The 14,087-nt window shown below is 36.8% G+C and overlaps 2 protein-coding genes across 3 annotated transcripts in view; one reads left to right on the forward strand and one right to left on the reverse strand.

Moving 5' to 3' along the window:
- LOC114049682 (tubulin-specific chaperone E-like) overlaps positions 1–11,037 on the forward strand; it is an 84,283-nt gene extending 73,246 nt beyond the window's left edge. The window contains exons 14-17 of one of the 2 annotated variants that reach the window (XM_027871004.1): positions 3,245–3,313; positions 3,881–3,940; positions 10,541–10,632; positions 10,810–11,037. In XM_027871004.1, coding sequence (XP_027726805.1) covers positions 3,245–3,313; positions 3,881–3,940; positions 10,541–10,632; positions 10,810–10,902 — 314 coding nt within the window. In that variant the 3' untranslated portion in view covers positions 10,903–11,037. The remainder of the gene's footprint in view (positions 1–3,244; positions 3,314–3,880; positions 3,941–10,540; positions 10,633–10,809) is intronic. The other variant, XM_027871005.1, reaches the window with a different exon arrangement.
- A 90-nt stretch (positions 11,038–11,127) lies between these two features.
- LOC114049683 (UDP-GalNAc:beta-1,3-N-acetylgalactosaminyltransferase 2) overlaps positions 11,128–14,087 on the reverse strand; it is a 37,317-nt gene continuing 34,357 nt past the window's right edge. The window contains exons 10-12 of the mRNA XM_027871006.1: positions 13,842–14,001; positions 13,040–13,096; positions 11,128–12,409 (exon numbers count right to left, since the gene is read on the reverse strand). Coding sequence (XP_027726807.1) covers positions 12,275–12,409; positions 13,040–13,096; positions 13,842–14,001 — 352 coding nt within the window. The 3' untranslated portion in view covers positions 11,128–12,274. The remainder of the gene's footprint in view (positions 12,410–13,039; positions 13,097–13,841; positions 14,002–14,087) is intronic.

Consider the following 14,087-nt stretch of genomic DNA (forward strand, 5'->3'; position numbering starts at 1 on the left):
GTCTTCCTGGTTTGTTGTGAGGATAAAAAGAGATATTTGTAAGGAACTTTGCAAACCTTAAAGTGCCATATTATTGGCTAACTATAATAATAATAATTATTGTTATTATTAGCCACTAGAGTTTTTTTTGAGTAAGGGAGGTACATAGACCTAGGCTTTAAGAAAATCACTTTGACGGCTATATGGGGAGTGAAGTAGAGAGAAACTTGAGGAAAGGAGATCAGTTAGGAGGCCATACTTAAGTAGAGAGATAACAAAGTCCTCAGCTATTTGGTGGTGACTGTGTGAGAGAAGGGGACAGATATGAGATGTTGTAAAGATAGAAACAAGATTAGGAGACAGTGGATATACAGAGTGAGTTGAAATTGATAGTAGGGTTACTGGATGACTAGAAAGATGGTGGTGTCTTCAACAGAAAAAGAGAAGTTTAGAAGAGGGATGGGTTTTGGGGGATTGATGATGAACCCATAGAGTTTGAGATAACTTCGGGATATCCACTTGGAAATGTCTAGTAGGCACTTTGTGATGGGGGATGAGCTTAGCAGAGAAACTAGAGCTGGGAGTCATTTGCGTAGACGTGATTGTTAAGCCCATAGGAATTGATGAGGTCACTGAGAGAGTATAGACAAAGAAAACAGGGCCCAGGATACACCTTGGGGTACAATCTATGCTTAAAGGATGTGATATGGATAGTGACTTTGAAAAGAAGACCGAAAAGGTTAGTTGCTAAAGCAGAAGAAACAAGAAAGCAATGTCCCAAAAACCCATAGAGGAAAGTAGACGACAGTGATGTATTCTGCAAAGAAGTTAAGAAGAGGATTGAGAAAAGGCCATCAGATTTGTCCATTAAGAGGTCATTGATAATTTTGGAGAGAGTCATTTCAATTGAGAAAAGGACAGAAGCTAGATTGCAAAAGATTGGGAAGATAGTGAGAGGAAATAGAGAAAATTTGAGCTTTTTTCTAGGAGTTTAACTTTGAAAAGGAAAGAAGATATATAGGACAATACCTCGAGAGGAAGGTAATTTTTTTAAAGCATAGGAGAGAACTGGGCATATTTATAGGCAGCAGGGAAAATGTCCTTATTTCCCATTGGTACTAACCTGTCACAAACTGTAAGCTTCTCAAGGAGAAGGACTGTTTCATTTTGTCTTGTAATCACTAGCACCTACCTCAGTGCCTGGCACATTTGTTAAGCTGTGTTTCTCAGCTAAGTGATCGATAGCAAGTTTTTACCAGCGGTAAAGAAGGTGATAGATTTTGTTTTGGAGTTTGACTAAAGGACTTGACAAATCAATATTGTATAGGGATTTTCCTTGGGGGAAAATTTAGAACAAGTGTTCAGGTTGAATAAATTAAGTGCAAACTAGATGAAATTCTTAGGGAATACAAATCAACCCAGGTCTCCCATATTTAGAAGAATTTTAATTTTTTTCAGTGAAACAAATTGAATTAGAGATTTTGGAATTCTGAAGTGGTAAGATCAAAGCTATTTAAACTGGTAAGGAGAGGCTAGCATTTGTTAATGCTAAAGTTTTTCTTTACATCTCCAGATGTGTATGTTAATTATTCAGGAAAAGACTTGACATTTCCAGGGAACCAACCTCACTTCCTATTTTATAGAGAACTGGCTGCTGCGACTGAAATTTAGAAGGTTCTGATGATATTTGTAGTCCTTCAGATGGTAGAAGTAGCTGAGTTAACCCCTGGTTACCAAGAATCAGTTAAAATAGGAAGCCACCAGATGGTGGGTGCACTTCCTCTTGCTGGGAGGGCTTGGGGTATAACTCCTTTGGCATCCACCCACCTCTTATTGCTTCCTTCCTTGTGATCTCCAGGCATCTTCCTAGAGGCCTCCACCGGAATACACTAAAAAAAAAAGTTCCCTTGGAGTTTTTGCGTCCCAAGGTCTAGGGTTTCTATCTAACCATTCCTTATTTATTTTAGAAAGTTATTTTGAAAGAGCTTTTCTTGCTCGAGGTTCCTGGGTGACCATGCTAGGTCTACCCTGCTAAGACTGGCCATTAATACTTTGACTAATCCAGTGTATATATTCATGGTCCCAGAGTGCTTTGTCCTATCACATTTGGATGGTGCAGAGTTTTAATACTTTAATTATTAATTATTTTATAATATATATAATAATACAAATATATAAGCATTATTAATTTTTAATAATTTAGTAATTCAATACTTTAGTACTTTTAAACTCTAGCTCTTTCCCTAAGGAATGTGTGGTTGCTCCTTGGTGTTTCTTTGTTCCTGATGTACTTTTCGCTTCATTTTCACCTATATTACTCTTTCAAATTTTGCTTTTACATGACTTTCATTTTTATCCATTTCTTAATGCAGGGAAGCACCTACTACATAAATGCTTCAGGCTCTAACATTATCTTTGTGGGTGAGAAAGGCTGCTTTTGGGAAAGGCCTACAAATCATTCCATTAGCTGACCCATTTTGCTAGGTGCCTTAGGTGACTTGAGTGTTTTCTAATGAAACCCTGTAGCCACGGATCTGTATTACTGGTAGCAGTTTTAAAGACAAAGCCCAGGTACTTTGAGTGTATGCCAAAAATTCATCAACAATTGGCTTATGAGAAGCCTGGGCAGTTGAAAGAGTCCTGGCCTCCCCCCAGCATTTAGGCTCCCATTTGTGGTGCACAAGCTAGTTGGTTGAAATGAAGCAGGGAGAAACCTAGTCTAATTGCTGCACCCAATGGAAACCTGACTGATGCCAGATTTCTCTCTGACCTCTAAATTGACAGGAACTGTTAGTACAGCTGAAACATACTTGAGGGAAAAGTGAAAGGAAGTTGTGACTGAAACAAAGGTATCTGGGTCCAAAAATCCCTCTCAGTAACATGAAAAACAACAAACCAAATAGCCACCAAAACCCCAGGGCTGTGGGGCGGCTAGGTGGTGCAGTGGATAGCGCACAGGCTCTAGAGTCAGGAAAACCTGAGTTCAAATCCAGCCTCAGACCCTTGATCACTTGATACTTACTAGCCGTGTGACTCTGGGCAAGTCACTTAACCTGAAATGCCTTGCAAAAAAACCCCAAAAAAACAACTCAGGACTGTGACTAACATACTAACCATTGTGCTGGTACAGCAAGACGTTTCTTAGTGTGGGAAAGACAAGGGTTGTTTTAGGCACATTTATCTGTAAAATTTTATTTTCTTACAAGTCTTTGGGTTCCTCGTTCAGTTAGCTGACATGTTGCTATCCCTCTCTTTTTATAAACAGAATATGGTGCACCTGAAGATGGGGAACTGAAACCACAACAGCCATTTATGCTGAAAAATCAATTGCTAAGTAAGAATTCAGAATCTAAACAATAAATATTTGTCTTCAAGTCCTTATGAGCAAAAAGAAAGCCAGGAGGAACTTGGCTGATGGAGATCACAGAGTTTACCTTAAACAGATTTTATATATTAACTGAAGTACCATGATATTTAAAGCAATGCTTAATGATTATAAGTTTTAATATTTAGCATATAGGAGTGAAATTGCTTTAAGGATTGAGCATTTTATAACTATTGTGCTTCAGATTTCATTTTAAATTGAAATAGTGTCTGAGTAGTTAAGTAAATTATGATTCTCTAGAAATGAGTAATTTTCCTACTTTCGAATGTTTCCCAAAATGCAATTTGAGAGAGCATTAAAGAAGTGATAGAATAAGTTGGAAACTGATACTGGAATAGTACTTGCCTCTTATTTCTGAGAAGGCTACAGAGTATTTAGGGTCAAATATTATGTCAATAAGAACCGTTCTGAATTAAGTACTGAAGCAGGGAGCTAATGGAAGCCATAATTGCAAACATAGTAAAAGAAACATTGCAACAGGTATTCATTAAGTAATATTTCTCTTTTCCCTTAAAGCACTAACGATAAAATGTCTTAATCAGCCTGATCAAAAAGTCCTAGTGAAGCAACTACCAGGTAAGGGCATGCCTAAGCAGTTTTTGACCTGTACTTGTAGCTGTTCCTGGGCAGGGATGGTGGGAAGCTTTCTAAAGCAGATCAGATTCATGTAAAAAGATGGACTTGAAAGTTTTCAGATTTTCAGACATTTTCCAATTTAAGGCAGCCCCAGAGAAAGTAAGTCACATTAATATTACTTCCATTCCCAGAGTTATCAGGAGCCCACCATTTACTTATCTCAATGCATCCTGTCCCTGTGTTATCAGAGGGGACTGTGAGGTCCTACCAGAGGCTTGGTGTAGGGGCCTAGCAATATTCGTCCTGAAGACCAGCCTACCGGCATAGCACTGGGTTTGTCCCAAGGCAACTATTGTTTTTGAGAACAGTAACTTACTTAACAAATTGTTTGGAAGAGTTGTACCTCTGTTAATGAAGGGAGCTCACAAATCACTGAAGTCACATATATTTTGAGATGTTAAAGTTTAAAAATATTGTAGACATATAAAGGAGATACCAAATTTTAATTTTTGAAAATGTAGTTTTGTTTTTTTTAGTTTTAAATATTCACAGCCACAGATTTTTGCATAGCTCTTCTCCATTTACTGCAGTGCCTTTTCAAAAATTGTTGGCTGCTGTTGTTATTGTTGTTTGTCCTCTGTTCTTGAAGAGGACCAGTGACATCAGGAAGGTGATGTCATGACTTACAAGTGAATTAGATTTAAGTGAGGTAAGGCTGTGCAGTCACTAGCCTCACTCTCTCCTCTGGAGCCATCTGGGTCCAGTGGCAAGATACAGATCAGGACAACTGGAGATGGCCCTGATGCAATGGGAAACTTTGGCCTTTTTAAGCTAAAGTCTTTCCCAGTTCTCAGTTTTACTGAGGCGAAGCCCATTCAGTGATTAAAGATAGGTAAGAAATGAGGCCAAAAAAATGGCCTTTTTTTGTATCCTAAAGAGCAGGGACATTTTTCCCCATAGTGCTTGGGTACAGTGTTCTGCATACAGATACTCTACAAATTCTCACTGACCAAATACAAATACTTGGAGAGTAATAACCACACCTACTTTTTCTTAGGTGTAAGACCAACAAGCAATGATTTTCCTTCTCTATCTGCAGACCAGCTTTGGGGCTTTATTCAAATATGTCTGTTATTTTATAGATCATCTAGTCCAACCCCCTCATATTACAGATGGGGAAATGAGGCCCAGAGAGGTTAAGTAACTAATCCAGGATTGCATTAGTGACAAGGTTAATAACTGGGAAATGAACTAGGTTTCTCTTGACTTCAAATCCAATGCTCAGTCCAGAATGATTGTTTATTCAGAAAACAAATATCTTTCTGAACAAATTTGAACTAGATGATTTAACTTAGACTTGACTCAGATGGAAACAAACTAAAACCTGAAATGTGGCTATCATTTGCTGTGATCAATTCATATACTGTAGAATCTGAAATTTAAATTTTGATTTAGATAAATATTTAAGCAAAGGTCAAATTTAGAACAATGATTTAAAAGCAAAAATGAAATTCAAGTCAGCAAAACCACTTTTCCCTTTTTACTCATCAGTAGAGAAAAACTGATCTTTAAAATTTGTTCATTTATTTAATAAAACAAGCTTATGATAGCATTACTGCTTGCTGTACTCATCAGTAAGAATTTATCAGTCTTCTGTTAATTTACCAATATTCCTTCTTTCATTTTCTTAAAAGACTACTCCAAAATCTGCTTCTCAAAAAAACCAAAAAGTAGATAGTTTGATTCATTATTCTGTTTTCAGAGTTAAATGTTGACAGCATGGGCCACAGTAGTGCTGGGTAGGTCGAAAACCAGTTCATCTCCTTTGATGTTATTGCCATTAGCCCTTAGGAATTTACAGTTTCCCCCTTAGAAAAAAAGGCATCACTGTGTTTGCACTCATTGGGATTATCAATGTTGAGACCTAGTTCCTATAGGGTTTTTTTTCACTGGGGGAAAAAGGGAACTTCACTGTTGAATTCTGAAATCTTTAATCATTTTCCTAGCTTTGGGAATTTGCTGTGGAAATTATTCTCATGATATTCCATAATTTATCTGTAATTTAGAGTCTTAGAGAGTTGCCAGGAACAGGTGACTTGCCCATGGTCACATAGTTAGTATATGTCAGAAGCAGGAATTGAACCCAGATCTTTTTGATTTCCCTACTTCACCATACATTACCAAAGAAAAGTAGAAGAAAAAAATCAGATTATTCCATTTGCAAATTATGCCTGTTACACTTCAATTGCCTGTTATAACTATCCTAGCTGCTTTGTTTTAATGGCCCTGTTAATATATTACTAGCTGTTGCTTTCCCTGTGTGTAAAGCAGAAATAAAACAACCGTGTACTTCTTTGTGAATAAGCATACAAATAATTCTAGAAATGAGGAAAGAGCACGCACATACAAGATGTTTTCACATGACGCTTTATTTTAGTCAGTGAATTTTATTTGGGTAACTGTAAGGGGATGAAGTGCAGGGCAGTAGGTTTTATAGTTTAGTCCTTTTAGTAAGCAGGGGAGCATTGGACAGGGATCTGCAAGGTTACTTATGATACAGAATTTACTGTAACCAGTTCAAACTAAGAGCCAAGCAAGGACTCTGGAAAAAAACAAAACAAAACAAAAAATGAAAACAAAATTATAGCCTGTAGAACTTTGTAATCTTTTGTATGCTTTGTAATAGGATTTTACCCGTGGTTTAACAAATGCTTTTTTTTTTTTGGCCAGAACTAGATGGTTTACTTACATGACTTTCTAAAAGGCATCATTATCATCTCAGATTCATTTTAGCCTCGACTATTGATTAGGTCATCTCATACCTTTATTTCATTAATAATTAAGTGGAAATGGCAGAGTTAGAAATGGTGTGCATTAACTTCTGCTTGGATTACTCTGAATTTAACCCCCAAATGGTATATAACTCACTGTTTTGCATTAAATCAAGAACCTAAGTGTTTTTCTTGATACTTGGAAAACATAATTATTTGTGGCAGAGGAGTAAATACGTTTGTAACTTATCTGAAAACGTCCATCAAGAAATGTAATTTCTCAGATTATCCTGTAGAGAAAACCACTGACGTCTGAATCATACCTGATCAAGAATCTCCTCTATAAAATCCCAAAGGGTCATCTTTGCTTGAAAACTTGTAGTGAGGTAGAAACCACTATTAACCTAGGTGGCCTGTGTTCAATTTTAGGCAATTTTCAATGTTCAGTTTTTCCCATACTTTAAGCCTAAATATTTCTCTATGCAACTTCTATCCATTCCTCGCGTGTTCTGTTACTCTGGCCCTAAACAGGTTTAATCATCCTTCACTTGATGGCACTTAAAATACACAAAAGATGGGTCATGTTGCTCCCCAAATCCTTTTCAAGTTAAGTATTTCCAGTTTTTTCAGCTGATCAAAATACAGCCTGGCTCAAGACTTTTTCCCACTGTCTGGACATTGTCCAGGTTTTCCTCACCTTTCTTAAAATTTAGTGACCAGCACTGACTATCCATCATGCTTCAGCTCTGGTCTTACACAAAGGGACTCTCATTTATTGTGTTTTGGACACACTGCAGTGTGGGAGCACACTAGCTTTTTGGCTAGCATGTTGCCCTGTCAACACTGCTTGTTAGACACAAAAAGTGCCTTATGTATTTTTCTCAAGAATAATTGTCTAGCTGTGCCTCTCTCATCCTTTATTGGTGAAGTGGAATTTTTTTTAGTTTCCTTTAGTATATGATTTTACATTTATATCCATTCCATTTTATCATGATTTAATGGATTAAGAACTAGCCTTAAAGCCATAAGATCTAAGTGTAAGTCTTTTCTCTTGACGCAGCCAGATATTGGCCACTTGACCACTGGTCAGTCAGGCAACCTCACAGTGCTTGAGGCAAGTCTCTGAGACTCTAAGAGAAGGTCTATAGAGACCTATGTCAGCAGAGGATATTTCCTCACTTCGGCATTCCTATACTTGATCAATGAAATCACAGGTCTAGTTCCTATCCTAAACTTCATCTAATTAGATTCTACATGTTGAGATCTTTTTCAATTGTTACCCACCATGTTAACTATCCTTTCCAGTTTTGTGCAGTCAGCATGTTTGTTAAAGGCACTATCTATACATTTATCCAGATCATTGGTAAAAATTACTAGTGACTTCTCTCCAAATTGGCAATAACTCATTAACTATTTAGGTATGGTTGATTATTCCACCAGTTCCACATTCACTTAACCTGGGTGTCATTCATCCACAAGGATAGCATCTGACTTTCAATTGCTTTGCTCTGACCTAACATCTTCTGCTTTCTGCTGAAGGAAGGAAATATGGTTACTTTAGCATGACATTAGCGATTATTAATCCCCTTTCTAGGTGTTTACTAAATATTCCTTTAATAACACATTTTAGAATTTTACCAGGAGTCAAAGTCAGGCTCACTGGTCTATGCTTTACCTCTCTGTTCCTTTTTGAAAACTGGGAAAGCATTTTTGTTCTTTTCTAGTTCTGAGGCTTCTCTTCATTGTCTAAGATTAATGACAGTGGCTAAGCAATTGAATCTGCCACTTTTTAGTTCCCTGGGATGTAGTTCATTTAGCTTGATGACAAATTCACTATGGGCAGCCTGATAACTTCTTACATTCTCATTTTTATCTTGAATTCTAACTCCTTACTATTTTTATTCTGTCCTTTCCAGCCTAAAGTGCTTTCTTTGCAGAGAAAAAAAAACATAAAGATAATAGTTGAGTAGTAATACCTTTTCAGCATCTATTGTTATCCTTGCCCTATCCCGTCTTTGCTTGTTTTCCCTCCAACGTAGGCTTCTAAAACTTTGTTGTCCTCAATGAATTCTCTTAGTACTCCTTATACTATTCTTATGGTCCTATAATATATTTATATTTATCATTTCTTACTTCTGTCTCCCTAACAGTCTGTCAAAGGTTTGCCTGAAAGGATTTATATAGGCCATGCTTGATTATGATTTAATTTGTATCCATCTGAGGTGACATTAACAGAAATGACTATTAATTCTGACATTTCTAGCAATAGTGTTTCAAAAGATGTGATAGTCATTGTATGTATATATTACACTCAAATCTGTGATTTTGGTAGGTTACAGCCCATCTTCTATGACTCTTGTTCATGCTTCCTTTCCCCAAAGAGGGATAGAAGGTAGAGGGAGCCTTCTTGCTTTCAGGAGGGCACTCACTAACGGAACAACCTGGCTAGCTGCCTGTTGTACCTTCCTTTACCACATGACCAGCCTGTCTTTTCTTCCTAGCACACATCTCCTCGATGACATCTTTTACTCCTGTTTTAGTTGGAATTCCTCATTGCTTAGATATTGAAGCTCGCTGTGTCCTCCATAAAATTCTGCCCTGATCCCTCTTTGGGGCATGAAGGTGATTCTTGAGGGCTGTGCTAGAAAAGCTTTGACTGCAGATGGCCCCAGCAAGAGATTGAGTCCGCTATGTAAGGAAGAGGCCTGTCAAGGGAGAAGCTCATCCCTAGAAGCCTACCTCCTTAATGAGGAATTTTTTTTGGCTATGGCAGTTGATGTATATGTATAATATACAACTTAGGTTGAGTTTTATTCCCAGTAATATAAGATGAAGTCTAATTAGTTACATGGCTGAATGTAATACATTAGAAAAGAAAGCGCTAATTTTTTATTCTAAAATAAAGATCACATTTATTATCACAAGTTGCATAAAAACACAGACAGCTTTTACAAAAATGATTTTGATAGAAAAATATTTGAGTTTAAGTACATTGTGATATTGCAGGAAAACCACACACTCTATTGCTGTGCCTCCAGCTAAAGCTTCAAAGAAACTAAACATTTCATAATTAAGATATCCATTATTTACCATAACCCATCTTTGGAAGTAAGTTCACTGTGTTTTCTTAACAAGCCAAATCATTTACTCATTCAAGTTAAATTCCAGGGCTGTACGGTCCCTTGGTGTCATTGATGTAGCACGTTCGCGAATAGTAGAATCAGAGCTGAACAGGATCTTAGAGATCATCTAGTCCAACCCCCTCATTTTACAGATGAGGAAACTGAGGCCTAGAGAAGAAACTATTTGCCCGGAAGAGCTGGGTCTAGAACCCAAGTCTCCTGATTTGCTGGCAAACATTCTTTTCCTTCTGTCAGCTGGACATGAAAAACAAACCAAAGGATGTTGATGATTTCAGACATTCCTTCCTCTGTACTGAGAATTACACCAGGTGGGGAACAGTTTAAAATAGTATAATCAATGGAACAGGATGAAAACTCATCATCAAAGGTCACTTAGGTCAAAACGTTGGCTCAGTGCATCCTGTGTACCCCACCAACTGTACTTAAAGGCTATGAAGCAGTAACATGATGGTCTATGTATCAGATGAGCTTCTTAACGTTAATCAGTTATTTGGATAATCTAAACAACTGAAGTACATACAGACATCAAGCCAGCTTGGTGCTCAAAAGTTAAATAAAAACACGTGCTTACATTACTGTTAATTTAAGAACAATCTTGTGGGTTTTTTTTTTATAAATAAGGGCAGCTGGTTTTATAATTAGCTGTCATTTTTAAAAGAAATAATTTCTTTTCTTCTATTTGACAGAGTCCATGACAATTCAAAAGGTGAAAGGCTTGCTGTCTCGTCTACTCAAAGTTCCAGTATCAGACCTCAAATTGTCCTATGAAAGCCCTAAAGTAAGTGGATTCAACAAGACCCATAATCAAGTTTAGTCCTTCATTATAGATTACAATATATTTGACCAAAGGACATTATTTAGGATTCTGAAGGTGACTGACTTTTAGTGGTATGAAGAGAGTACACTTTGCAGATTTATCTCATACCTTTTAAAACTTTTTTTTTTCCAATTTTAGATGGAAGGCAGAGAAATTGAACTAGAGAATGACCAACAGCCATTACAGTTTTACTCTGTTGAAAATGGAGACTGTATATTAGTACGATGGTAAAAATTAACTTATGACTATTCAGTGTGACTGAGGCCAAGAAGTCAACGATATAAAGAATTTGTCAAACCAAATTTCAATGAAGAAAAGATTGTTTCTAGCATTTGTATGATAACTCTAATAAACACTTTGTGGCTATTTGCTGGCTTTTGTTTGTATATTTATTTTTGTACTTTATTCTTTCTTCATAGTACAACTTTACATAGAAAACCTAAATGTTAAGACTATTTACTAATATTGTTTGAAAAAGTTACTGTCTACAATAAGAATTCTGCATTTTCCCCTAATAGACCTCACTATGAATACTTACTGATACCATGTGATTATGATTTACAACTAAGGAAAAGGCCACTGAAAATGGGGAAGGCACATATTCCCACTATTTTGCTAATTAAATTAATTCTGCTATATCCCTTCTGTTGTACTATTTTTAGGGCACTGAAAAAAAAAGTCATGCTTTTTATTTGGGTTTGAGCCTAGACATAAGTTGAGAGTGTTATCTTCATGGAAGTTCAAATATGACTGAAATTCAGCTCTAGATTGCCTCAATTTTAGGTGAATATTAGTTAGGCCTGAGGTAAGCCATGATGATATAAATACTCCCAGGAAATAGAAAAGTGAGGTTAGTTCTTTTAGGGCACCAACTTATTCTTTAGAAAATTACTTCTCCATTATCATCAAAACCCTGAGGAGTACTTTACTTTTGACTGATGGAAGGTTTTCCTTAATAGGGACATTTCATAGCCCTTATCAACAGAAGCTGACCAAATTAGCACCCAATACTGTATGCCTGTTGAAATATATATAGGCTACAAACTTGGGTAACTACTAATATTAGAGACATACTTAACAACAAGGGTCCCAAACTGGGCAAACTCCCCTCTCCAGCTACCTGCCAGATCTGCACTCACTGTTTAGTAACCACAAGGGATGACTTGCCAGCACTTCATTCCCAATGCAGGCAAGCTAAATTCCCTACTGAGAAACAGACTGTTTCCTCTTGGAACTCCTACTTGGATTTCTTTACCAGTTACAACTGATTTGAGCAATTAGCCAAGTCACAACCCTAAGTAATGGACAGATTATTAAACTGTTAAGTAATTAATTTTTTTTAAATAAAAGGGCTTCGTTCCTTTATAATATGGTATTTTTTAAATTGCTTAGCCATAAAAAAGTTAATTTTTCAGCATATGCTTATTTTTAAAAGGGGAATTTCTATGCAAATATCAAGAAATATTCCATCAGTTATAGGTGAAAGCACCAACAAAATGCCCCTTGAAAGAAATCTGGTTCCACAGCATAATTCTGAATTTTCCTTCTACACTTTCATCTTTTCTTCTCTGCAGGTCTTCAGACAGCCAGGTTTAAATGATCATCATCTTGCCTCACACTTACAAGGATCCCCACATGCTTCCTTCAGCCTCCACAGTTCTGTGAGTTCTTGTGGAGAATACTGAGGGGAAGAGAGCATCCCAGTTTCACAAGTCTTCTCACACAACCAAAGACTATCCTGTTTGTGGAAGTTAAATGTGGAAATTAAAGATACAAATATAGATATACACACCAGATCACTAAGTCAGATGAAGTTTCAAAAGAGCTGTAACATACTCAGTAAAATATTGATGTTTTACCACAGGAGGAGCTTCAATTTCACTTTCAGTACAGTTGGGAATACACAGTTGTTAAATGGGTAGAATCTTCAGAAGATGTAAAAGGGACAGAAAAGAACCAAAAAAGGGAAATAGGGCTCTAGAGAAAATTAAGATGTGATGAGTTTAAGAGGCAGTGATAATGGGGTTCTGGAAGAAAATCTGGGAACTAAGAATTGGGATAGTGAATAATTACTAATCCTCATACTAAGTAAAATGAAAACTGAAAACTGTCTTTTTGTGCAATCTACATAATTTAAGAAAAATTAAGTGTAAAAAAAAATTATACTCCAAATCAACAGACACAGAACTGGAATTCAGGAGACAGACTAGGGTGTTATCTGCATAGCGATAGCTCCATGACAGTTTATAGAAAAAAAAACCACTATTATCCTTAAATTACAGGAGAGGAAATTGGGAAATTGATAGAGAAGTTCAGGGAACCACCCATGACAGATAGGAAGCACTTATACTTTCTCAGATTTGCTCACCTGGTATCTCTTAGGCCCTATAGCTGCCATCCAAATGCCCATGCTCACATCTTCACCCTACAACATGCCCACAAACATCAAAGACAAAAAAAAAAAATTAAAAAGGGCAGGGTTCATGCTTCGTGGAAATAATGAATTTGAGGTCAACCATGTGTTCTTTTGGAGTGTTTCTTTTATTTCCAATTTCTACATCTTTGGTACAAAATCTTCAATCTCATTATCACAGAATGGATAAGAAGGTTAGCATCTATACTTTTCAAAGTATAAGAGTGTAATGAATCTTAAAATTCCACAAGTGACCTTGAGAATAAAGTAAAATAGTTTTTGCTCTGCTGATTGATCAATTACATCAAAACCAGAAGCAAGTAAAAAAACACCCCTTTTAATAACCTCCATTCCAATGAACAGTGAACTTCAGTTCAATTCTGATAATCTACATTTGTAAATAAAGGGTAAAAATATACATAGGTTCAAGAAATTAGGTAGACTCATGAATACTACTAGAGCCATGCCAGGATTATTATGGGGAAAGTAAAGTTAGGAAATATCCTTAACCTTTTGAAGTCAATCCACTAAGAAAGACTAACACCACCAGCTTATATTTATATAGAGCTTTACTGAGTGTACTTACTCAAGGTCACATGGCTATGAGTGGCTGGATTAACTAAATGTTCTGACTTCTAGTCCAGTATTCCTACACTCCTTGGTGCCACTGCCAAGGACAGCAGACTACGGCTGGATAAAACTCAGTTTAAACCATTCTTAAATTTATCATGATCTTGACTAACAAATTCTCGCTTACCTGATACGTCTTTAGTCTTTCTGAGTTGCTTGCTAGCCAATGAACAATATCTTTGGAGATAACGTAACCTGACCCACATGCAAAGGCAGGATAAGCAGGACTGGGGTACTCTAATTCTTGCCACTTTCCTGTCCGGTCAACTGCCCAATTCAATCTGAAGCTTAGACCAAAATAATCGTGTCAGTTTCTTGTGCTTGCTGGGTAGACAAACCAATACTTATCACACTTCTTTTTCCATTTACTTCC

This window comes from Vombatus ursinus, unplaced genomic scaffold, assembly GCF_900497805.2.
Source record: "Vombatus ursinus unplaced genomic scaffold, bare-nosed wombat genome assembly UNPS02014798.1, whole genome shotgun sequence".
NCBI classification, from domain to species: domain Eukaryota; kingdom Metazoa; phylum Chordata; class Mammalia; order Diprotodontia; family Vombatidae; genus Vombatus; species Vombatus ursinus.